The sequence below is a fragment of the Xenopus laevis genome, chromosome 2L (assembly GCF_017654675.1).
Source record: "Xenopus laevis strain J_2021 chromosome 2L, Xenopus_laevis_v10.1, whole genome shotgun sequence".
NCBI lineage: Eukaryota > Metazoa > Chordata > Amphibia > Anura > Pipidae > Xenopus > Xenopus laevis.
In genome coordinates this window covers 155,143,877-155,170,947 of record NC_054373.1, presented here as the reverse complement: position 1 = coordinate 155,170,947, position 27,071 = coordinate 155,143,877, and the positions used below count along the sequence as shown (strand labels likewise).

General features: G+C 39.4%; 1 protein-coding gene across 3 annotated transcripts; it reads right to left on the bottom strand.

The window, feature by feature from the left end:
* Positions 1-401: 401 nt before the first annotated feature.
* Positions 402-26,992, bottom strand: sp7.L (Sp7 transcription factor L homeolog). Of its 3 annotated transcripts, XM_018244663.2 has the most exons (3): positions 22,003-22,053; positions 18,451-18,509; positions 402-4,851 (listed from the first exon to the last, which is right to left on the bottom strand). In XM_018244663.2, exon 3 carries the CDS (start codon positions 4,816-4,818, stop codon positions 3,589-3,591), a length of 1,230 nt encoding a protein of 409 aa, XP_018100152.1. In that variant the 5' UTR covers positions 4,819-4,851; positions 18,451-18,509; positions 22,003-22,053; the 3' UTR covers positions 402-3,588.
* Between the last annotated feature and the right edge of the window lie 79 nt (positions 26,993-27,071).

The window sequence follows — 27,071 nt, the reverse complement described above, 5'->3', positions numbered from 1 at the left end:
GCTTCTGCTGTACTGGGCCTGGACTTGGCCAAAGTTATTCTAGGTTTGTCAATCTTGCTCCTGCCATTGTGGCTGTTTACAGATTCAACATTGCTGCCTCCTCTTACATCTTGTTTGGAATAAGAATCCTACATGCTTGACAAAGGGTTGTGACCCCAAAACGTTGCACTCTTGCATTAAACACGCAAGGCAATCTTGCTTGCATCAATCCTGTGTACCTTTGGATTTCTTTCTAAGGAGAGAGGGACTGACAGAGGACACTGGCCTCAAGGCGCCCTCAGCAGAAATTCGGCCCTCTACCCAAGATCAGAGGTCTGCTGTTATTTTGACATTTTCTCCCGACTGTCAACCCAGTTTTTAATATTCTAAACAGAAATAAGCAGAGGCACGTATCAGTAAAATACATATAATTATTATTTATTGAAGCACAAAATACAAATAAATAAGAAGTTCAAATAAAATAGACTCAAAGGTAAAGTTACACACACTTAAATAGAAGGTCATCCGTTAACATCAGTTTATTAGGTAAGCTTCGGGGGTGGTAACACATTTGTAAGGGGTCTGCCTAGTAAGGGGTTTGTATGCTTACTTGCCTGTGACCCCTAGAGAAAAATGCATTGTGTAGCCCACTGCATTTAATTTCTGGTACCAATGGTGCAGATATACTTTCCCATGCTCTTTTCCAAGTACATGCTTGGCCTGTTGAAATTATTTTTATTATTTTTTAAAGGAGAACTAGAACAACTTTGGCCCTGCACAGCCACCCTTCCCAAACTTGAGCAACTGCTCCCTAAAACTGCTCCTCTCTACTCTCACTAAGGCAGAGTTTCGCAGCTGGGTTCTTCTTAGCACAGACTGACGACTATGTAAATGGGCACTAGAAAACAGAACTAGATTGGCTTTTAGTGCACATACCCCTTTTCATCTATCAGAGCCAGGAACAAAGGTGAAACAGGCAAACATTACCCACCAACCCCTAACTAAAGGGGAAATCTCCATTTCATATACTGGTGAAATACATACATAACCTTCCCTGGCTCCTTGTTTTGCCATGATCCAGAATTCTTCTTATTCTGTTCTCAGCGGGAGATTGGAAGAGTTATGGCTTTTTTCACTGTTATTACTAGAATGTGCAACGTTGTGCAGCAATTACAATAAAATCAGTTTTCTTGTAATACTGCATAAAATGTATAACCCGATGTGCTATAACTGTACCTGTGTGATTATATAAAATTCATTGTTACATTTCCTAATGCAGACCCAGGTCCTTGGTTCAAATGCAAAATATATTATGAATCTTATCTCAACCAATCGTCTGTATGCGAGACATTCAAATAGAATACTCTGGGTCGACTATGTTTGTATTGAAAACATATGGACAGCCATAATCACATTAGAGGGGTCATACATTTCACAAAATACACCTTAACATCACGGGATGCAGGAATGTAGAAACAGGAACCTGTGGCTGCCGGGGGGACTCAGGAGCGTAAATGTCCAATGTAGTATTTAATGATGTGGAAGTTCTATATACATTATACATATTAGACAAAAGCCAGTTTCTGGAAAGTATGGGGCCCTAACATGATTTTTCAGTGTGGCCTACTAACTTCTAGTTACACCATTGTGACTTAACCTTATAAAACCTTATGTTTTTAGCAATACATATATGTTTTAAAACACGCAAAAAAACCTCTTAAAAAACAAAGTAATGTCTGTGGGAAATACATCTAATTTTACAGGTAACTAATCATGGTAATGTATGGCTTCCCCACAGCTTACAGTACAGAGTGCAATATTAATAATACAGCTTATGAAAGTGCACTTCAACATTTCCACAGCATTAACCCATTTACCATCAGTGGGACCCTCTGTGGTTTGCACATTGGCCCACGCACAAATGGAATCAGAGAGGACGAGCTTGTTTAGCACCACTATGGAATGCAAAATCTTAAAGCACTTACACGTTCAAGCAAAAGGCACATTGCCCCCTCTCTTTTGTCCAAATGAGCAGTTAAATGAAAGAGGATCTCTATTATGCCTTCAGTTAAAAAATAAAAATGGATATGCAAACTGCTCATGGTTCATTGCTAGAGTCAGAGACACTAATCTATGGTGTCCCACTGCTATTTATTTTCCATTCATTTAAAGGGAAAGTAACACTATAAAGTAAAAATGCCCTGTGTAGCCTTACTACAGAACACAATACTATATAAAATACTTTTAGTTTTGTTTTGCTGGGCCTTTGGGGGCAGGTCATGAATATGTATCATGCCAACACCGAATGCAATAGACAGGGTGGGGTTTTGTTTAGCATTTTGACATTATAATACAGAAATACCAAAAGCTGAATTTTGATTTGAATGAATAATTTTCTTTTCAGGTGTTTAAATCATTGCCTGACTTCAAACACAATGCTAAAATGTTAAAATTCCACCCTGATGAGCTGGGAACAATACATAAAAGGATCAGTGACACCAAAAAGAAAATGTCTTGTATACATATAAATAAAAGGGGCCATTCATGACCATGGGAGGCACAAGTGCAAGGGCACCGTACAACATTGTATTACTGGCAGAAAAATGCCAGAACCTAGCCCTGCAACCTGTAATTGACTATAATGGAAATCTGTTGGCAGTTGTCCATTATAGTCAACAACAGGAGACACATATGAGATCTGGCATTTTTATACAGAGAAAATGCTACAAGTCATGTATTTCTTAAAATATTTTGGTTGATTAATTTTATAAACAAAAAAATCAATAAATAAACTTACATGAAACAACAATGAAGAAAACTGTAAACTGTCTTGGAATACAAATGTCTAAGTCAAATGAAAGGCTAAGTTTAAGGTTAACTTTCCCTTTTAATGAGTTTTTACACATGAATAGGAAAACTGAACCTAGATCAGCTTCGTTCCTCCATCACCATAAAACCATTCCATGCATTTGTGCCAATTATATAGAATACCCAAGGGAGTAGAACCCCATACTGTTTGTTCTACAATGGCACAGGGGTTGTTTTGATCAATTGTGTGTATTCTATTAAGTGGCATGGCAGCCAGTTTCCACTTCCCATTTTAGGTAATAGCACAAGAGCCCCCCTCTGCTCATATTTCATCATAAAGAATAAAGATCACACAATAACACTATTTTCACTTGTACTGGATGCACCTCTAGTGCTAGAGGGGCTTGTTTCAGCTTCATGAACCATTGGGTTACACTGTCCAGTAAAACCCTGGAAGTGGAGGGGGGTAGTAGACCAGTTAGCTCATATTTCTGAATGTGTTGAAATTAGATTCCCTATGTTAACACTATAAATAACTCATCCTCTTGTGCAAAGAACACACACTACCAGGGGGAATACATTTTGCAAATATTTAAACATGATACACAGTTTACACACTGCCTCCATTCTGGCTCAAGAGCCAAGAGTTTAGGCACAGTCTTTAGCCTATGTTTGTCCTTCACTTTTCCCATCTTTAAAAAGGCGGCCTGCATCACAAAGCAAGAGCACAGCTGCTAAGGTGTTTTATAGATGCCGTACAGCTCTAATAAGCCTGTGGCCTGTTATGGAAGTTCTTCAGCATCATATTTCTAACAAGCCTCCTTGGCCAGGGCTACCAGATGCCCTTTCTTGGGTACCACCGGCTGGTGAGCTTTCGGATAATACTATGCCTTTTTCGCCACAGCTCTCGCCCACTGCTCCTCCATCTCCTTGAACTCCATCATCTTTTGCTGCTGGCTGATCAACATGGCTGCGCTGGTGTTTGCTTAAGTGGTCACTGCGAGTGAACCTTTTTGCACAGAGTGGGCAAGTGAACTTTTTCTCACGTGTGTGGGTGCGCACATGGCGTTCAAGCTCATCGCTACGCGTGAAGCGTTTGCCACAGAAAAGCCAGTTGCAAACAAAAGGACGCTCTCCTGTGTGCCAGCGTAGGTGAGCTTTGAGATGTGAAGCTTTACCATACACTTTTCCACAGCCAGGGATGTGACAGCTGTGCACCGGCTTCCTCTTCAGACCTGCAGCAGAAGCTCCTAGTCTCTCCAGCTCCTGGCAGTTTGGACAGTCACATGTCGGACGGCCAGAGTTCCCATATGATGTTCCCCTTTGGGCCTTTAAAGACCCTGGGCTTTCTAGCAAGGGGTTAGCAGCCAAAAGCTTTGGCTTGTACATTTCTGGGGCCAATGTGTGCTGGGAGGGTGACAGGAGGTGTGAAGATGGGGATGGGCTTGATGAAGGAGAGATGGAGGGAAATCCCACAGAGGGGTATGTGGCAGGGGTAAGAGTGGTGTATTCTGCACTATATTGGGTGCTCATGCCTACTGGACTTGTTACAGGTGGCATGGAAGCTGCCAGCCCATCCGTCTGTGACTGGTTTCCAAGCCAGTTTGTATTTGGATGCATGTCCCACCATGAACCACCACTGCCTGGGGGTGAACTAGACAGAGAAGGATGATGAATGCCTGTTTTGTACCAAGAGCCATATGGATGTCCCATATCTAATGAAGTGTACACGCCAGGCACACACTCTGCTTGTGAGAGACTCTTGGGTTCTTGGCATCCTGAAGAGGAAGGGAAGGAATGAGCGAAAGATCCAAACTCTCCTCCGTAGTTTGATGATGCAGGGGGGGTCCCACATGACGTCATTATATTGCTTCCCCCTAAGTATGTAGAAGAATATCCATCCCCCATTAGTTTTGAGGCAGTGAAGTCATTGACTTGGCTGTATGGCTTCTTCACTCCAGATTTGGCTGAAGCTGTTGAATCCCTGATAGGGCTGGAACCCCCAAACTTGTTACAGGCAGCAGTGAGCATTGCTAAAGGGCTGGAAACATAACGAGCTTCTTCCTAAAAATTAAGCAAAAGACTTTGGGGTTAAAAAAAACATGAAGAGGAAGATAAAAGGCCCTAAAGTTTATCTTGCTTGGGATCTATATGTTTAAACCAAACTTATAATGTTACTACAACAAACTCCTAGGTTTATCAGATGGATCTTTGAATGTTAAATTTGTTAAGCCAGGATTTCATAAAGAGAAACTATACCCCCCAAAAATTGCAGGTCTCCAAAAAAATATATCACGTACAAAACAGTAAAATACTGTCTCATATTTAAAAAGCATTGGCCTGTACACATACTGGGTGGATTTTGTTGTGAAAATGCATACTCATGTCCTCAATCTGCCCTAAGTGTGCATTGACAGTCAGATGCAAAAGGCAGTAAATTGGTGGTTTCTTCACTGACTTAATACCATGTGTGACACTAGCTGGCAGCCAGTGCACCAATAAGCTTAGTATCAGTGGTTCTGCTTTACTATGGTTGTCATCCTATTCTCCATGTGCACCTTCAGTGTAACAGTTTCTGGCAATACCTTTCAACCTATTGATCTCTCTGTTCGGGTGCCCCAAGGGTCTGTCCTAGGGTCTTTCTCTCTTTGCATTTTCTCTCTTGGTGACTTCATCACATCTTTTGGATTCTCCTATCACCTTTATGCAGATGACACACAGTTCTTCCTCTCCTGCCCTGATCTCAACCCTGCTGTTCAGGCAAAAACCACGCAATGCCTTACTGCCATTGCATCTTAGATAGCTGCTCAGCACCTTAAAGGAACAGTTCAGTGTGAAAATAAAAACTGTGTAAATAGATAGGCTGTGCAAAATAAAAAATGTTTCTAATATAGTTAGTTAGCTAAAAGTGTAATGTATAAAGGCTGGAGTGAACAGATGTCTAATAAAACAGCCAGAATCCAACTTCAGCTTTTCAGCGACTTGAAGGGGGGCCACATGGTACATTTCTGTTCAGTGAGTTTGCAATTGATCCTCAGCATTCAGCTCAGATTCAAAAGCAACAGTTATGACCCATGTGCCCCCCTCCCCCTCAAGTCTCTGATTGGTTACTGTGTTCTGACTGACATGTTATAGATCAAATTATTCCAGCCTTTATATATTACATATTTGGCTAACTAACTATATTAGAAACATTTATTATTTTGCACAGCCTATCTATTGACCCAGTTTTTTTTTTTACACTGAACAATTCCTTTAAGCTTAACATGTCCAAGACTGAACTGCTTAAACTCACTAAACCTGGCCACTCCCTCTGTTTGACATTACAGTTGAAAATGTCACCCTACATACAGTCCTCTCACTTTCTCAGCCCACATCACATCTCTCACCAGAACATGCCATGGTGCTGGATGGGAGCAGTATTGACACTGCACAGAGCAATGGTTGCAAAACTGATGTGCTGCCCCCCCCCCATGGGGTTCAATGCAGTGGCCTGGATGGGCTCAGCCTAAAGGTCATTTAGGAGGATATTTGGGGAGATTGTCTGTTTATGCTCGTGGATACTCATGGAAGCCCTGCTGGAAGGTCAGTTGGGGTGAAATTTGTGGCAAACACATACTTCTGCCTCCTAGATATTCTTGGAACTATATACAAAACACTGCTAATACAATATTATCATACATCATTCTATAACCATATTATTAGCTAAGGGGAGCCCTGAACAAATGTTAGACCTCAAGGGGGATGGGACTTCAACCAAAAAAAGCACAAAATTCCCCTGGCATAGAGCTTCTTACAGCTGGAAGTGCACACAAGAGAGTACTTTCTTTAAAATGAGAAACATTACAAGGGTATACATTTCCCTTGAATTATTCAGAAGGGCTATTTAAAGTGAAGGTGTAACATAATAATACAGTTACATGATTCCAGTGTGATGTGCAACTCTGCAATGGTAGCAATAAAGAAAACTGGTCTAGCAGCTAGAGATACACTACCTTTATTAACTGTGTCCATGTCCCAATATAACAAAATTACTGCAACAAAAATCTAAAGGAAGCATTTCACTTTCATACTCTTCCCTTACAGCAACACACCTCTGTCTCATGCACTTGTTTCCTTCCCTGCTTTATTTCTGTACATCTACTCTTCCTTATAGATTGTAAGCTCTTCAGGGCAGGGACCTCATTACAAAACATTTTTTAGTACTGTTTAGGCACTAACTGAACAAGCTATACAATGTATCCTACAATAATTGGGGCTATTTGCCATTCAAGTAGATGTTTTAGGCTTTCATTTGATATCCCATTATAGATATGCTAATTCTGAAGTTCCTGTTCTTTGTGTCTACACACGCACTAGACTCATTATACACAATATCTGACATGATATCACAGGTCTCCATATAGCCACAAGGGACAATCTCCCTCAACTAAATTAGTCTCAGATAGCTTTAATGCTTTGCTCTTCGTGTTTACAACCTAGAATTAGGCTCTTTGTTAAAGGGTTGGTTCACCTTTACATTAAGTTTTAGGGTGTTCTTAGCAACTTCAATTGGCCTTCACGTTTTCCTTTTTATTTAGTTTTTGAATTATTGAATTATGATCAAAGCCTTCAAAGTTGTCACAGGAACTCCCCATCTTGGATTTTTGTTAGGAGTGTCTGCGGCACTGCACATGCTCAGTAGGCTCTGGGCAGCTATTAAGAAGCTAAGCTTAGGGGTCGTTGCAAATCATCAAACAGGAAATGAGGTTTGTCAGTCAGATAAGCGGATGCTACAGGGATGATTATTGCATTTTGATGCTAATGGTGCTGGTCTCAGAGCTGTCATGTAATAAAAACATGATTAATTAGCCTTGTATTGTGACTTATGCAGAAATAATGGTGGGCAGCTACTGTGGGATCTTTGTAGGTACAGATCTTTATTGCCGTGCCTTGGGCTGGTACAGAACCCTAAAACATCATCTGCAACATTTCGGCTGTCTACTGTACCATGTAACACAAAAAAAAAATCACATTATATAAAGATATCTGAGCTCTTGCAGACCTGTGGGCACATTTTTAAATCATGTTTAATATGTTTAAGTGCAGCCTCTAGAACAGGAAAAAGATATTGTGGCAAATGTAATTGCCTATTCAGCCATGATAGGGGAAAAGTATAGGAAATGTAGGATATTTTTCCATTAACTGTATCCATTAGGAAGTGTTCAAGGCAACTTGTTAGTATGGAAGGACTGATATCAACCAATAACCACCGGCAGCCCCTGTATGAAAAGTTTCCAGCTCGGTTAAAAGGTCGTTAATTATTTAAAAATATATCTGAGACTATTCCAATGAATCTGGTGCCCACAAACCAATAGCTTTCACTGGAAAGGAACCAACTCCCATTGAGAAACTGCGGCTGGCAGTTTGTCTAAAGCTGACTTGAAAGCCTGCCCCTGTGCCCACGGTCCTGGTAAATCCATTACATGTAGGACTTGGGTGCTACTTACACTCACTTTTTTAAAACTGGAAAAAAAAATGGGGAAATTATCTTTTGCTCTTGTTTATTTCTCTTGAATACAGAAACTACTACTGCTTTTCTGACCAGATTTGGCCTCTTACATAGATGAAAAAGGTTAAACAAATCCTATTTGTATCTCAAATGTACAAAACCATAATTTTCATTACATTTTGCCAACCCATAACTATGTGCAGACAAAACATACTTATTACAGTGTGTCTCCCGCTAGCCAAGAACACACAAGGCTGCATTCCCATATACAGGACTGGAGAGAGAGATTAAATGGGGTCTCAGGGCAATGCAGGGAGGCTGGGGATTCCAATTTCAAAAAACAAAAATTAAAGTAAGTTACTTTATGGATTCCTCCAATGGTTGTTGCACTACAACTTCCAGAAGCCTCCAACAACATTCAAGATGTTAGAGTTGCAGTTGAGCAACAACACCATGGGCTTGTAAAGAGAGTCTAGAAGTAGTTGTACAAGCAATAGGTAATTCCTACTTTTAGTAAGGGAATCTTTAGTATATATTTTATAGAAGCCTAAGTCTTCAATCTTCCTTTCTATAAATCAGACTGCAAAAGAAATGATCCCTAGTAGCCCACATGGCATATGATAAGATAATACATTGCTGTGATTTAGCAGCACAGGTATGGGATTGAAACCCGTTATCCAGAAAGCTCTGAATAATGGGAAGACCAGCTCCCATAGATTGATTTCCCTTTTCTCTGTAATAATAAAACAGCACCTTATACTTGATCCCAGTTAAGAAATAATTAAATTTGGAGGCAAAACCAGCCTAATAGGTTTAATATAATGTTTGAATAGTTTTTTTAAGTAGACTTAGGGGGCACATTTACTAATGGTCGAATATCGAGGGTTAATTAACCCTCGATATTTGACCGTCGGAGTAAAATCCTTCGACTTCGAATATCGAAGGATTTACCGCATTTCCTGCGATCGAACGATCGAAGGAAAAAACGTTCAATCAAACGATTAAATCCTTCGAATCGAACGATCGAACGATTTTCCTTCGATCAGAAATTTGTTAGAAAGCCTATGGGGACCTCGGTAGGTTTTAGGTGGCGAAGTTTTTTTTAAAGAGACAGTACCTCGACTATCGAATGGTCGAATAGTCAAACAATTTTTAGTTCGAATAGTTCGATTCTAAGTCGAAGGTCGAAGTAACCAATTCGATGGTCGAAGTAGCCAAAAAAAACATTCGCAATTCGAAGTATTTTTTCTTCTATTCCTTCACTTGAGATAAGTAAATTTGCCCCTTGAGGTATTAAGATCCAAATTATGGAAAGACTCTTATCCAGAAAACCACAGGTCCTGTGCATTCTGGATAACAAGTCCCATACCTGTATGTACAGAACAAATTAATAGCTACTGTATTGTTGAAATGGAACTCCAGCATCCACATCCAACTAGTAAAGCACTACGATGGGCTATGTCTGCATTGCAGAATGATATTCATCTTACAAAAGTAGCAAGAGCAGGACCTGGAGTACTAATAGCAATATCTAATCTCAGTAGCCCCTGTACACTCTAGAACCTAATGGGTTAATTAGCATTCCCATTAGTGAAAGTCTCCTTATAGTTGCACCATCATACAGTGCAAGGTGTTTACATGAGTGGGCAGAATACCAATCTATATATGTCTTCCTCAAATAATATTTTGCGAGAGATTCTGGGGTTTTTTGACCTCAGCATACAGGCTTATATTTGCTAAGCCAGCGTCTGAGGCTGCTCATTATCCACAGAATTTCAAGCATGTCCCTATTGGTTTTATACAAATTATTTTTAATGTTTCGTGATCCCACCCAAATGCATCCCCACCTTCGGCTAAGGGGAGCAAATTTAAAAATATCCCAGAGCACAAAGCTTGGTTTTTAACTTGCCTGGTAGGGCTTTTAATAAGTTTATATTTCTCATATCATATAATGACCATTCATTTTCAGTGATAATATTCTGTTGATATACTGATAAATTTTCCCTGTGAATTTTAAAGGGGTAATTGACATCTCTTATTGCTTATTACTTTGTCAATATAGACAGAGAATAGCCATGGCTTCCTTTAGGGAACGCTGGGCAAACAAGCCTTGCAACATCCCATTATACATAAGGGGGCACATTTACTTAGCTCGAGTGAAGGAATAGAATAAAAAATACTTCGAATTTCGAATGTTTTTTTTGGCTACTTCGACCATTGAATTGGCTACTTCGACCTTCGACTACGACTTCGAATTGAACGATTTGAACTAAAAATTTCTGATCGAAGGAAAATCGTTCGATTTGAAGGATTTAATCGTTCGATAGCGATAAATCCTTCGACTTCGATATTTGAAGTATTTAACTTCGACAGTCGAATATCGAGGGTTAATTAACACTCGGTATTCGACCCTAAGTAAATGTGCCCCATTGGTCTTCATTTTTTATGTTATAGTTTTTTTTTTTTATCTGCCTTTCTCTTCGGCTCTTTCCAGCTTCCACATGGGGGTTGCTGACTCCGCCAGGCATAAAGCCATCATTTGACGAGGCCACAATTGTATTGTTATTGCTACTTTTTCATTCTTTTACTTCTATTCGAGCCCTCTGCTATTCATCTTCCAACTTCTCATTTAAAGGGGTGGTTCTATGTCATAGAATAGCTAATTCTAAGCAACTTTTCAATTGGCCTTCATTTTGTCTTGTGTATAGTTTTTGAATTATTTGCCTCTTTCCAGCTCTCAAATGGGGGTCACTGACCCCATCTAAAAACAAATTCTCTGTAAAGCTCCCCATAGACGCGACGATTCTTCTTGCCGGAAGCCCGACCAATTATCGTGTGGTTAGTGGTATTCGAACGATCGTACATCTTACGATTTTTCGGCCGACATCTGTCGGGAAATTGATCGGCCAGGTCAAAAAATCTTTGTCGGTCCCAGTGCAATCTCTCTATGTTTGCAGGGCCAAGCAGGCAGCTCCCCTTTGTTTTCCTGGTAAATTGGTCTTTTTAGTTGATGGTAAATTCGTACGATCGTACGATCGTTCTGAGAAGATCGTGGTCTCACGATCAGGATCTGATCTTTTAAAAATCTCAACATCTATGGCCAGCTTAAGGCTACAAATGTATTGCTATTGCTACTTTTTATTACTCACATTTCTATTCAAGCCCTCTCCTATTCATATTCCAGTCTCTTATTCAAATCAATGCATGGTTGCTAGGGTAATTTGGATCCTAGCTACCAGATTGCTGAAATTGCAAACTGGAGAGCTGCTGAATAAATAGCTAAATAACTCAAAAATCCAATGAAAACCAACTGCAGAAGATCTCAGAAGAATATCACTCTCTACATCAGTGGTCCCCAACCAGTAGCTCGCGAGCAACATGTTGCTCACCGACCCTTTGGATGTTGCTCCCAGTGGCCTCAAAGCAGGTGCTTATTTTTGAATTCCCAGCTTCAAGGCAAGTTTTGGTTGCATAGAAACCAGGTGTTCTGCCAAATAGAGCCTCCTGTAGGCTACCAGTCCATGAAGGGACTACCAAACAGCCAACAACAACCCTTAATTGACATCCCCATGGAATTTTTCATGCTTGTGTTGCTCTCCAACTCTTTTTTACATTCAAATGTGGCTCACGAGTAAAAAAAGGTTGGGGACCCCTGCTCTACATCATACTAAAAGTTAATTTAAAGGTGAAAACCCTTTTTAAATCACTGACTGGTTACCAGGGTGAATTAGATCCTAGCAACCAGACTGCTGCTGTAATTCTAAGCTGAAGAGCTGCTGACCAAATAGATAAATCAAAAACCCCAAAAATTAAAAAACAAAGATACATTCTCAATGGATTCTGGGAGCTGCTGTTTAACAACAGCCGAATAAGGTTTATCTAGATAAGATAACATTATTATTAAAACAACTTTAGCTCCCTTACATATCCAAGCAAGCTTTAAAGCTACAAAGATCAGCCGCATCTGACTCTCATGACAGACTGGTTTTGCCAGTGGTTTCTCCAGATAGGGGCAAGCAAAACAGAGTCTCCAAACACAGTAGCCCAGGATACAAGAAAGGCTTATAGAATAAACGTTTCAAATGTTTACATATCCATTCTAAATCTGGTACCGGACTCTAAATATTTACCCTACAACCAAATGGAACCATTTAAAAACTGCCAATAACAGCAATCTAAAACAAATTGAAATTTGGGGAAAAAAACCGAATGCTCACATGAACAATATCAGCCAAATGTGACATGGAAATGTATTTCATTTATTTATAAAGCTCACAGTTGTCTCTGTGTCCATAATTTGTTAACTGAGCTGTTATTAGCCAAGGTTTATTGGTACTGGATTATGCATTGGAAATGAAATAAAAGGTGGAATGTTGCTACTGGTCTAATCCATACCTCCCAACATGTTGGAAATAGAAAGAGGGACAAAAAGCTTATCTTAAATTGTTACGATTGCTTTTTTATTATCTTAAATTAAGTATCTACATGCAACTGCTTTATGTTCTGGGCTCTCTGCAAAAAGCCAATTAAGTTAGAAACATTGTTTATCTGGCTATTCAGTGCAGGAGATCAAAGAGAAAGTCGGGACATTTCAATAACAATCCGGGACTGCTGTCAAAATCGGGACAGTTGGGAGGCATGGTCTAATCACCTACAGAAACATCAGGAGGAAGCATTTACTGTTTAAAATAGGGATGCACCGAATCTAGGATTCGGTTCGGGATTCGGCCTTTTTCGGCAGGATTCGGATTTCGGCCAAACCCTTCTGCCCGGCCGAACCAAATCCTAATTTGCATATGCAAATTAGGGGGAGGGAAATCACGTGACTTTTTGTCACAAAACAAGGAAGAAATTTTTTTTTCCCCTTCCCACCCCTAATTTGCATATGCAAATTAGGATTCATATTCATTTCAGTATTCAGGCTGAATCTTTCGCAAAGGATTCGGGGGTTCGGCCAAATCCAAAATAGTGGATTCGGTGCATCCCTAGTTTAAAAGCAAACATCTTATTGGTTGCTGTCTGTTACTGCACCTGGGCAAAGAAGTGCCTTTTATTACATACTGGGGTAAGACTCATGTCCAATATGACAGTTTTATCTCTGGCCCAGCTGCACACAGAAGTATTTTTAAGAAATGGCAGATATGTAATGGCATCCTGTCATGACGCACACTGTCAGACACAAGATTTTACCCAGAAAATGCACACTTAAGCAAACAAAATACCACATCTGACAGCCTAAAAAGATATTTCTGTCTGCAGATGCACCACGAATAAAACAGAACTTGTCGGTCCAGTTATATGTAAAACATAGGACTCAAAGCCCCAATGCTGAATTTTTACTTCCAATCTTCTGACACTCTAGAGTTTGACACTTTGTTTTTAAACAGCAGAGCCATAGATTGGGTAATTATTATTTGTTAGTTACACTCTCCATCTTGCCTTACTATAACTGCCTATCCACAGTATCAGCCCCTTTGCAAAAACTATTATCCCACTGCCACTATAGAGATTGTGTCTACCTTGTATACCTGCTATCCCATAGCCACAGTCACTTCCCAGAGACTATTATCCCACTGTTACTATATTCACCATCTCTCCCTACTATACCTGTTATCCCACAGCCACCGTCCCTTCCCAGAGACTATTATCCACTGTTACTATAGGCACCATCTCTCCCTACTATACCTGTTATCCCACAGCCACCGTCCCTTCCCAGAGACTATTATCCACTGTTACTATAGGCACCATCTCTCCCTACTATACCTGCTATCCCACAGTCACAGTCCCTTCCCAGAGACTATTATCCCACTGTTACTATAGGCACCATCTCTCCCTACTATACCTGCTATCCCACAGTCACACTCCCTTCCCAGAGACTATTATCCCGCTGTTACTATAGGCACCATCTCTCCCTACTATACCTGCTATCCCACAGTCACAGTCCCTTCCCAGAGACTATTATCCACTGTTACTATAGGCACCATCTCTTCCTACTATACCTGCTATCCCACAGTCACACTCCCTTCCCAGAGACTATTATCCCACTGTTACTATAGGCACCATTTCTCCCTACTATACCTGCTATCCACAGCCACAGTCCCTTCCCAGAGACTATTATCTCACTGTTACTATAGGCACCATCTCTCCCTACTATACCTGCTATCCCACAGTCACAGTCCCTTCCCAGAGACTATTATCCCACTGTTACTATAGGCATCAACTCTCCCTACTATACCTGCTATCCCACAGCCACACTCCCTTCCCAGAGACTATTATCCACTGTTACTATAGGCATCATCTCTCCCTACTATACCTGCTATCCCACAGTCACACTCCCTTCCCAGAGACTATTATCCCGCTGTTACTATAGGCACCATCTCTCCCTACTATACCTGCTATCCCACAGTCACAGTCCCTTCCCAGAGACTATTATACCACTGTTACTATAGGCACCATCTCTTCCTACTATACCTGCTATCCCACAGTCACAGTCACTTCCCAGAGACTATTATCCCACTGTTACTATAGGCACCATTTCTCCCTACTATACCTGCTATCCCACAGTCACACTCCCTTCCCAGAGACTATTATCCCGCTGTTACTATAGGCACCATCTCTCCCTACTATACCTGCTATCCCACAGTCACAGTCCCTTCCCAGAGACTATTATACCACTGTTACTATAGGCACCATCTCTTCCTACTATACCTGCTATCCACAGCCACAGTCCCTTCCCAGAGACTGTTGTGCAATACATTTACACATGTTGGAATTGTGATTAGAAATGCATTAAGAAGTGGGTTTAGTAAACATGTAATCAAAGATGTAATTTAGATGTTCAGATGTGTGCTTTCACTTGTTCTTCCATAGGCCTCTAACAAACACGGAAAAACCAATTGTGTTCATAAAGAACTAACAGGGTGCTAAGTGAAAACTTTTTTATAACACAGGCTACATAGTTTTACGTCATAATCATTTTTTCATTTACGTTTAAACTGTAACAGATATTTATGCATTATTTTCACCTCCCATAATTAGATAGCTGCTCTGTACATATGATGTAAAATATTTGTTCAGGTCGTATGAAAACATGTTATTATTACTAATTACCGCTTACCCAAATGAAGAGTGTAAGCTCTACAGTTTGCCATGAGACAGAAAACTTCTCTAATATATTTATGTATGGTCATTTACTAAGACTGATTAACACTGAGGGGTCTCAGACAAATTCTTTTTTGCAGAATGAAAGAAAATCTAATTCTAAGCAACTTTTTCACTCAAGATGCACATTCACAAAGTGTATAAAGTTATTTGTAATTGTAATTGCTACTGATGGCCGTATCTATCCGGTAGTTAATATTCTCTGCACTTATGGTTCTGTCCCCTGAAATAATGTAGCAGAAGCCAGCTGATTAACATTACCGGAAGAGGAATAACTTCTACTACATTGTTTCAAGAGCCAGAACCAGAGAACCGAAAGTGATACACATACACTGTTTTCAACTGCACTGACATTTACAAATACTGTAACTTTGAAATTTGATTACAACTGCATTTTCTTTTGTTATGTAACGATGGAGAGCATGGAAACAGTGGAGATACCCTCTAAAGGGGTGGTTCACCTTTAAGTTGATAGAAGGACCAGTTCTAAGCAACTTTTCAATTGGTTTTCATTATTTGTTTTTTGTAGTTTATAAATTACGTAGCTGCTTCTTTCCAACTTTCAAATGGGGGTCACTGACCCCATTTAAAAACAAATGCTCTGGCAGGCTACAAATTTATTTTTATTGCTATTTTGTAATACTCATCTTTCTATTCAGACCTCTCCTATTCATATTCCAAACTCTTATTCAAATCAATGCATGGTTGCTAGCATCATTTGGACCCTAGAAACCAGATTGCTGAAACTGCAAACTGGAGAGCCGCTGAATAAAAAGCTAAATAACTCAAAAAACACAAATAATAAAAAATGAAAACTAATTGCAAATTTTCTCCAAATACCACTCTCTACACCATACTAAAATTCAAAAGGTGAACAACCCCTTTAAAGGGGTGGTTAAATTAACTTTTAGTATGTTATAGAATGTCCAGTGTTAAGCAACTTTTCAACTGGTCTTCATTATTTATTTTTTTATAGTTTTTCAATTATTTGTCTTTTCCAGCTTTTAAATTGGGTTCATTGACCCCATCTAGAAAGCAGTCGCTCTGTGAGGCTACAAATGTATTGTTATTCCTACTTTTTATTATTCATCTTTCTGTTCAAGTCATCTGTTATTCATATTCCAGTCTCTTTTCAAATAAATGCATGGTTGCTAGAGTAATAGGGACCCTAGCAAACTGAAACTGCAAACTGGAGAGCTGCTGAATAAATAGCTAAATAATTATAAAAAAAACACAGATAATAAAAAATAAAAAGCAGCTGCAAATTGTCTCAGAATATCACTCTCTACAGTGTACTAAAAGTTATCTCAAGGGAGAACAACCCCTTTAACAAACTGTATTTTGCTTTGTGGAGGGTGATAACAATCAGCAAATCCCCTTTTTTAAGAATTAATGTAATCTGTGAACTAATGATGTGCGGGCCGGTCCGATACCTGCGGGACCCGTTCGGCTGACCTCACACTCCTCTTCGCGGGTGGCGGGTGTGGGTTGAGCTCTTCTCCTGCTCTCCCCGCCCACCACCTTCAAATGCTGGCTTCCAGCTTTATAGCCTCACGCCTGATCACTCCGCACCTTTTGTGACATCGTCGGCAGGGCGGGTCTATAAAAGGAACCCGGATGCGGGCAGGCGTAGGTGGAGGGAGGGCGATTCCGGTGCGATTTTATCCGACCCGCACATCACTATTCTGAACTCCTCCTGTGCCAGGTCAGTTCCTGGTGAACTATGTTTCTTAAAGTGGTTGGTCACCTTTAAATTAACTTTTAATATCATGTAGAACAGGAATCCCCAACCTTTTGAACCCATGAGCAACATTCAGAAGTAAAAGGAGTTGGGGAGCAACGCTAGTATGAAAAATGTTCTTGGGGTGCCATATAAGTACTGTGATTGGTCATTTGGTAGAACCTATGTGGATTGTCAACCTATATTGAGGCTCTGTATGGTTTTTATAGAACCAAAACTTACCTCCTAGCCTGAAATTCAAAAATAAGCTCCTACTTTGAGGCCTCTGGGAGCAACATCCATGGGGTTGGAGAGCAACATGTTGCTTGCGAGCTACTGGTTGGGGATCACTGATGTAGAGAGTGATATTCTGAGACAATTAGCCATTCTTTAACATACTAAAAATTAACTTAAAGTTAAACCACCCCTTTAAGGGGTTATACTTGAAAACACACACACACCAAAATGGTGAATTCACTCAATAAATATGCTCCTACAAATGCCATACAAGTGGTGGAATGTAACTGTGGCAAATTCTAGGTCTCCTAGATAAATATGGCACAGAGAGAGAGAGAGAGAGAGAGAGAGAGTTACTTTCCCTTTTGCCAGTATTCTATCTTTAAGGCCTGTAAGCACTAATGCACTAAAAGCCATCATAATGTGCAGATCTGTTTTGTAGATGGGTAGCCCATGTTACTCACAGACTGTGCTAGGCTTTTAAGCAATATTGAGTACACTGGAATAACTTCTTGCAGCTTGCAGTCTAATGTGAAATGTGACAATTACACAAGAAAGGGATTAAAACAAGGCACTTGATCTCTGGGAGCATTTGGGTTAAATTGGCTTCTGCCTTGTTCTTCCCTTTGAAAACTGTCCTAACCACAGAGTTAGAAATATATTCCCCTTAGAGGATTTGAGGGGGGAAAAATATAAAATAAACTTTGTTGTTTCCGGACCCAAAATCCCTTTCTGGTTAAATCCGCAAACTGAGCCCTTATTTCTGGTTGAGAGGAGAGACAGGATTCTATGATGGTAAATAGTCTTTGAAAATCTTAACTCTGCTGGATCTGGAATACAGGCAAGGACTGGGCTGGAATCCTGAGTTCCTACAAGCGCCTGCCCTACTCCCTGTGGCTCTCAAGTTAAACAAAATTCTCTTCAAGTTGGAAAGCAACAACCGGCTTTAGAATTTGTCAAAAAACATTTGTAAAAACAATTCGACATTTTTATTTTGAAAGTAAATTGGTTTGGTGTCAATGCGCCAGAGGAAGCTGTTAAAGGGATAGCTCACCTTAATATTAAACTTTATTAGGATAAGACAGCAGAATCCTAGGACAATGTGTATTTATCCTTCAGAATGGAACATCAGTAGGAAAAAAAAAAGATAATCAATACAAATTACGATAAACAAGAATACAAAATAATGGAGGGGTGTGTGTATGGATGCTGGGTTTTCATTTGGAGGGGTTGAACTTGATGGACTTTGTCTTTTTTCAACCCGATTTAACTATGTAACTATGTAAAAATAACATTGAATCCTTACAGTTGATCTGTTGCAGGTATCAGTAACCTAGCAACCAGTTAGGTTGTAGACTGGAATTAGTCAGAACTGGAAGGCTAATAATAAAAAATAAAGATACAAATAAATAATAAAGACCAACTGAAACAATGTTAGAACAGGTACACCTATAATATAATAAAGGTTAATATAGTATCCCCTTTAATGACGAAATCATCTCTTTAAAAGAGATTTTATTTTAATTTTGACCCAGTAAGAGAAACAGCAGTCCACACTAGGGATGAACAATATGTGGCTTCTTGTTGTCTTACTACAGCTTCCAGCATTGCTCATCAACCTTTGACCCTCAAGGGATTCTGGGAGTTGCCGTTGTCCAGAAGCTGAATGGTTGTAGGGTAGAAAAACTTGCTCAAAAATATTTCTCAGTTGTAAATGACATGGAACTATATTATATGGCACCCACATAAATGTAAATATACCCAATTTACTAGTAGTGTAGTGTCTCTTAGTAAAGTGTACAGACACAGCTGTATTTGTACCTATACTGACTGTGTATTGCATCTCAACAGAATGTCACGGAAACTAAACCCAAATAGCCATATACAGATTGCAATGTTCTGCTAAAGCCTTTAGAAAATGTTCCAAATAAGGCAAGCCATGCGGAAGCTCTCATTCATATCAATATATTTAAACATACTTAGAAGAAATGTTTTTAGCACAAATTATGCTCAATGATGCACAGTGCAGAGCCAAAGCAAAACACTTGGGTCCAGTAAAAGCAATTGAATAGAACTGCTAAGAAACTGCAGGACGTAGCTGTAAGGAGCTCCCTCCCCAGAAGAGCTGACAGCCATAGATACAAAGATACTATTGTACGAAACGATCATTTGTAAAATTGTTTTGGGGCATGTGTGGATTTTCCCAACATTTTTCATGCCATTGGTCGTTCAGTTGATTGGACAGATTAAATTATTTATATCGGCTACTGATAATATCTCTGTATGTATTGCCTATCTGACGATATCAATGGGAGACTGTCACCACTATTTGTCGGACATAACTTTCGTATTACTAATTGTCTGTCAATTAATGGCCCGAGCATCATGTGATTTGTTCTCTTTACTACTTTATATTAGTCTGAATGGTCAGTTGAAGGTCGGAAGATTGGAACGGACATTCATATAACCTAATAATCTGTACAACTATGGCCAGTTTATGTCTTGCTTATTCAAGATTTAAATCTGATTGTGGATGAACTGACTAGTATAAACTGCCTGTTAGTGCTTGGATTGGTTCAGTTCCATGTGCGTCTACTGAAATCAAATGAGAGTGCCAAGAGTGCTGTCCAACACACGCAGATTCAGCCAGCCACACCAAACAGCTGCAGTTCTGGTCCAAATGCCTGTGTTGAACTGCACATATGTGACTTGAATCCAAGTTGAAAGTGCAACAGAGTGTGCATACAATTTATACTGGAGAAAGTAAGGTCACCTGAAAGGAACCTAAGCCTACAGCGAGAGAGAAAGAGAACTATATATATACATACATATATACAGGTATGGGATAGGTTATCTAGAAACCCATTATCCAGAAAGCTCAGAATTATCTCCCATAGGCTCCATTTTATCCAAATCTTCTCTGTAATAATAAAACAGTACCTTGTACTTGATCCAAACTAAGATATAATTAATCCTTATTAGTTAAGTATATAAGTAAAACCAGTCTATTGGGTTTATTTAATGTTCACTTGATTTTGTAGCAGACTTAAAGGACCAGTAAAATCAAAAAAAAAAACAAAGACAAATTAAACTTAAAAAATCGCAAAGCCTTTATTAAGAAATAACTTACCGAAACTCCGCTTCCGCTCCTCTTCAGAAAAGGTAACAATCCATTGTGCAGCGCTTGATTACTTCTCCCTGGCTATCTCCTATAAGGAAGGCAGGGAGGAGAAATCGAGAGGCGCACAATGGATCTCCCGATTGTTTTCTGAAGAAGAGCGCAAGCGGAGTTTCAGTAAGTTAATTCTTAATAAAGACTTTTAAAGTTCAATTTGTCTTGGTGGTTTTTTTTTTCCGATGTATACTAATGAATTTTTTTTAAAAACAAAAATTGATATTACTGGTCCTTTAAGGTATGAAGATCCAAATTACGGAAAGATACGTTATTCGGAAAACACCATGTCCCGAGCTTTCTGCTTTCTGGATAATGGGTGCAATACCTGTATATATATATATATATATATATATATATATATATATATATATATATATATATATATATATATATATATATATATATATATACACACACACACTTTGGTTGGATATCGGCACTCACGATAAATAGAAAAACAATTGCCTTGGTTCCGTCCTCTAAATATTAATAGTCATGTGGTCCATAGAAGTCGCACTCACAGGTCTTAAATTAAATTAGAAAAATCTTTAATGTGGTTACAAAGAAACTAACATTTCGGCTGGGACACCACTTTGAGAAAGGCTGGTGTCCCAGCCAAAACGTTAGTTTTTTGTGACCACATTAAAGATTTTTCTAATTTACTTTAAGACCTGTGAGTGCGACTTCTATGATATATATATATTTTTCCATATAGCCTAAGAACATAATATCTATATCTATCTATCTATATATATATATATATATATATATATATATATATATATATATATAGATATAGATATAGATATATATATATATATATATATATATATATATATATATATATATATATATGTTCTTAGGCTATAAGGTTAAAAAAACCGATAATTTTAGATGAAGGAGTCAGAGGTTTATAAATATGATATACTTATACTGCAAGGACACGGGTTCACTTGAAACAATGAAACTTGTAACAATCTCCCACTATCTGAATTGGGGCAATAGATGACCCCTTCCAATTATGATGCCCCAAGAAATCCACACATTTGGATAACTAGTGTTTTCCCTTTTGACTTTTATCCCACCCCAGACATCATCAAGCATTTTAGAAAGACGTATCAGCTAAAATAGACAAGACAGATCCGCAATCTTGCCATTCATTATCAGCTCTGGGAATATTGCATCTCTCACTATTCCGTGATTTGCGCATGATGATTTCTATTGCCCTGGATTGGCTGCTCGTCCCAGCCCAGACTGTACCTGAGCGCATTAATAATACAGCGCAAATGGGGGGGATACGGACAGACTTCCGAGGCAAAACACAAGTCTCACTCCATTCTACTTAATTTCCCTTTAGCTTCCCCTCTAAAAGGCAGTTATTTCCCCCTAGCAGATAAGTTGTTTCCCTTTATGAGCAGAGAAGTGATTTACCTCTAGCATGGGAGATGCCATTCCCCTCCTGTCTGTGAGGCTCCTGGAGATGTGAATGCTCGGGCTGCTCTGGTCCTCACACGGGATCTTGTGATCCACCCACAGCCCCTGGGCTTGTCCAACATGCACCTCTCACTTGTGCAAAGCCCCTCCCCCATGAAACTGAGCAAGGGTGGACAAGAGGAAAGGGTGTGCGTAAAAATAAGGTAATTAGCAACTTTGGATCCTGGGGACACACTTGGGACCTTATTATCTCTGCAATAAACTCTCAGCAGGTCACTGTTTGGGAACTGGGGGAAGTTTTCATTGCTCACATCAGAGAGGGATTCACTTGGCAGGTTTATTTTGGAACATACACCTCACTGTAGTGCAAATAAAACATGTCCTTGGCTGCTGCACAAAAGCCTCTAAACGAAATAAGAAAATTACATTATCTGACAGCAGGTCCCTTCTCTGTGCACCAAAGTCAGATTTTAAGGAGTGTGCATAGATCCAGCATGAATTAAAGGACCAGTAACATCCAAAAATAAAAATGTTTTAAAGCAATACAAATATAACGCAGTGTTGCACTGCACTGGTAAAACTGCTGTATTTGCTTCAGAAACACTACTATTATTTATATAAATAAGCTGCTGTGTAGCAATGGGGGCAGCCATTCAAATGAGAAAAGGCTCAAGTTACACAGCAGATAAGCTCTGTAGAACATAATGTTATCTGTTATCCACTAATTATCTTGTGCCATGTAGCCTTTTTTCAATTTCCGACATTGCTACTCAGCAGCTTGTTTATATGAACTATAGTAGTGTTTCTGAAGCAAACACATCAGTTTTACCAGTGCAGGGCAATAGTACATTATATTCTTATTACTTTAAAACACTTTCATTTTTTGGTGTTACCGTTCCTTTAAATTTAATTTTCTATCTGCGAGTCTGAATCTCTGCTACGGGCTGCACAATGCATGTGCCAAATTTTATATACTGTTTAGGGCAGGGTTGTCCAACCTTTTGGCTTCCCTGGGCCACATTGGAAAAAGACAAATTGTCTGGGGCCTCACATGAAATACACAAACACTTTTAATTTGTAACAGTAAAGAAAATACACAGAAAAGAACTACAATACCAGAGCTATACACTGGAATATGGGACACCTGGATATCAAATAGACTTATTATATTATTATTATTACTAATTGGGCAATGGGAAGAGTCCCCCCCCTCCTATATCCTTTGCGACATGACGTTTCCTCGGGAACCGAGTGTTTCAAGCTGGGCCGCATTCATATCCATCCTGGGCCGCAGGTTGGACACCCCTGGTTTAGGTCTCGGCACACAGGCAGATTTGGGGATCCTCTTCTTCTTCTTACTGTTCCTTTATAGGCAATGACACACACAGTGCTATTTGCCCGCCTCAATTTATCATGGCTACAAAAAGCCAGGAAATTTTCATTCTCAGTATTGTCTATAGCAGGGTATTCTCTGTCGTTTTGTAGCTGCGACAAATTGCGGGCGACAAATATCACATATGTGTGTGTCATTGCCCTAATGCAGTGATCCCCAACCAGTAGCTCGTGAGCAACATGTTGCTCTCCGACCCCTTGGATGTTGCTCCCAGTGGCCTCAAAGCAGGAGCTTGTGTTTGAATTCCAGGCTTGGAGGCAAGTTCTGGCTGCATAAAAACCAGGTGCACTGCCAAACAGAGCCTCAGTGTAGGTTGAGAATCCACATAGAGGCTAGCAAATGGCCAATCACAGCTCTTATTTGACACCCAAAGAAGATTTTTCTTGCTAGTGTTGCTCCCCAACTCCTTTTACTGCTGAATGTTGCTCATGGGTTCAAAAAGGTTGGGGATCCCTGCCCTAATGCATCTTCAGTGTAGTACAAGCCTTGTGGAATTCTTTTTTCGCCATCCTTTCCTTAAGATCTCAATCTACAGTTAATCACTACAACTCCACTGTGTCTTCTCTATAAAAGTCTGACAGCTTCAGTGTCCATGGAGCTGACAGATGCAAACAGAGTCGCTGCCCCAAGCTCAACTGTATAACCAGAAAACAAGGTTCCTTTATTTCAGTTACTTTCTCTTGGTCCTTCCTATATTTCATTTGCTTTTTTTTTTTGGTTGGGACCAAGATAAGACTGGGGAGTCAGTTTGTGATCCTGTCTTTGATATATAATTAAGAGCAAATCATATGTATCAGTGCAGGAAGGCATTTCACTTGATTAAATAGGGTCACGGTGACCCACCCTAAACAGGATTGTGACCCATTGTGGGGATCCAATCCATATCTTAGCAAACCGTGCTCTAGTCACAATCCATACAACCCCACACTTAGCGCCTGTTGTGTAAGATTATAGGAGGGCTCAACACAAAAGGAAAAATGGGGTGTTAAAGATGGAACACACATGAATGGGGAATAGTACTAAATCCAAGATTCCTGGTCTCCCTTAATTTACTAAGATATTATGTGGCTGCTGCTCATTTAACCATCATCTCTGATGTGTAAAGTGAAACCAGTGCATGCTGGTGACGTGCTCGCTGAGCCTCAGTGGTAAGTTTGAAGTCGGACTTGGGCTAAGAGACGTGGCGTCTGCCAGTTTAGAGCTATTATACAGGCAATGGTACATCCTCAGAATTCTGCCTGGAATCTGACATATTTATTATCTTATCTTGAATGTGAAGCTCTCCATATAAATCTGGGTGTACAAAAATTTCCACTGAAAAGAACCAGACTAAATATAAATGTAACAGAAGAAGACTTTATCAGTCTGCAAGTTTTTAGCATATGGACGTATGTATTTATTGTAATGGCAGGGCACTGTGAGCAAGGTTGGAAAAAATGTCTTACTTCTCCCTCAGATATTTTAAAGATTCTCAGGAAATTAAAATCAGTGTTGTTTTATTATTTTACGGTCTCGTGTAACGTGGCATGTGATGGCAGCAAAGACAGTACGATAGCTATTTTGACTTCTGAAGAAGTAGGGACTTTTCCATTGGGGGGGGGGGAGAAAATCTTTGGAGCCAAGAGAAAAACTGTCTCCAAAATGGTAGGTGTTATTGTGTAATACAGAATGATATAAAGTTCAGGGATTATCTCCTGCTAACTTCTCATAGATATGGCAGAAGGATTCCATCATTAAACTTCTGTTTTTTCCACTTTCTTCACCTCAACCGATTGCTTTGTTTCTCACCTATTTCTTATACTCAGTATTTCTTTTTTAGTCTAGTGAATCTATGTTGTTCTTCACCAAATTATCACGGATACATGTTTTTTACGTGTTCTGGTTCTTTACAGATCTTTACAGTACAGGTATGGGACCTGGTATCCAGAATGCTTTGGACCTGGGTTTTTCCAGATAATGTATCTTTCCTTAATTCAGATCTTCATACCTTAAGTTTACTAGAGAATCCTGTAAACATGAAATACACCAAATAGGCTGGATTTTATTCCAAAAAGGATTAATTATATTTTAGTTTGGATCAAATACAAGGTACATTTTTATTATTATAGAGAAAAAAGAAATAATTTCTTAAAAATTGGATTATTTGGATAACATGGAGTCTATGGGAGATGGACTTTCCATAATTTGTAGCTTTCTGGATAACAGGTTTCCGGATAATCGATCCCATACCTGTACTGGAAAGCTTTTTAGAAGGAACCCTTATATCTGATTTAGTTAGGGCTTATGTTAAAAAAGCAGTTTGCCTATTGAATTATTACAGAATCTATAGTTTTTAATATTTTTTGTACAAGAGAGTGCAGGAAACATAATTAAAGAGTGGTTTCATTACCACACACTTAGTTCTTATGAGTTAGAGAAAGAACATACTTAACCTGATTTTTCTTCCCATTTAAACCCCCCAGTTTAAACAACTCATTTTATGTGTTAAGTACATTAGTTATAAGTAGAGTTTATGAGCTTATCATCACTCCTTAGGGTTAAGACAGATTAGAGTTTGATTGAAAAACCACTGATCACCATTTAGCAATGGGAAATACCATGGGTGTTGCCCAAATCAGTTGCCCTGTGTGTAGGTTGACCCCTAGCAACCAATCAGCATTACATTTTGATAAGTGCAGCGAGAATAAGATATACATCCTTGGACAAGTGGGTCAAGATGGAACATCTAAAGGTTTGTAGAAAGAGAACATTGTGATAGCAATGGCAGAGGAGTATAATAGGCTGTTACTCTAGCACAGTGATTCCCAACCAGTAGCTCACTAACAACATGTTGCTCACCAACCCCTTGGATGTTGCTCCCAGTGGCCCCAAAGCAAATGTTTATTTTTGGGTTTTGAGGCAAGTTTTGGTTGCATAAAAACAGTTGTACTGCCAAACAGAGCCTCCTGTAGGCTGCCAATACACAAATAGCCAATCACAGCCCATAACTGCAAATCTCAGGAGTTTTTGAATGTGTCGCTCAGGTAAAAAGGTTGGGGATCCCTGCTCTAGCAGAATACCAAAGCCAAGAATAGGAAGTGGTTAAGAAAAGAGGTGGACCTCAAAATCAGAGAAAAGGAACTACATATGCATTTTGGGATGAGAGTTGAGATATAGAATGGGGCAACATTGTTAAGGTGCCATTATGAAATATAGCCTACTAGAAGTTAGATTTTCCTCTGGGAGGTAACTCAGAGACATACCAGTGTCTGCAGCTGGCAGGTACTGGGTGGCCCAGGAGAGCAACTTTAGTATTAAAAACTGACTATAATTGGGGCCTCGTGATATGAATATAATTTTTACAGTAAGTGATGTATGTCAATTATCCCGTCCTATATTTTGCATTATATATATATTTGTGTTGTGAGCCTCCTGAAACTTTATGGCATTTGAGAATGCTGGGAGTCCACAATAATTAATAGGTTGTAACTGAGATAAAGAAATCCAAAAATCACCAGAAATATCCATGCGCACATTATGATAATAAAAACGTTTGTATATGAAATAGTTTTGTATTTAAGGGTAACTTACTTTTAATTCAGTTGTAGCCTCTTGAGCCTCAGAATTATTGGGCGATTAAATCCATCAAGGTGAGACAGGTCTGATGTGTCCTGATGGGGACCCTGCTTGGCTA

What these genes read in the sequence shown, in the direction of transcription:
- sp7.L (XM_018244664.2), bottom strand. Translation starts at nt 4,818, where the DNA reads ATGCTCACTGCTGCCTGTAACAAGTTTGGGGGTTCCAGCCCTATCAGG.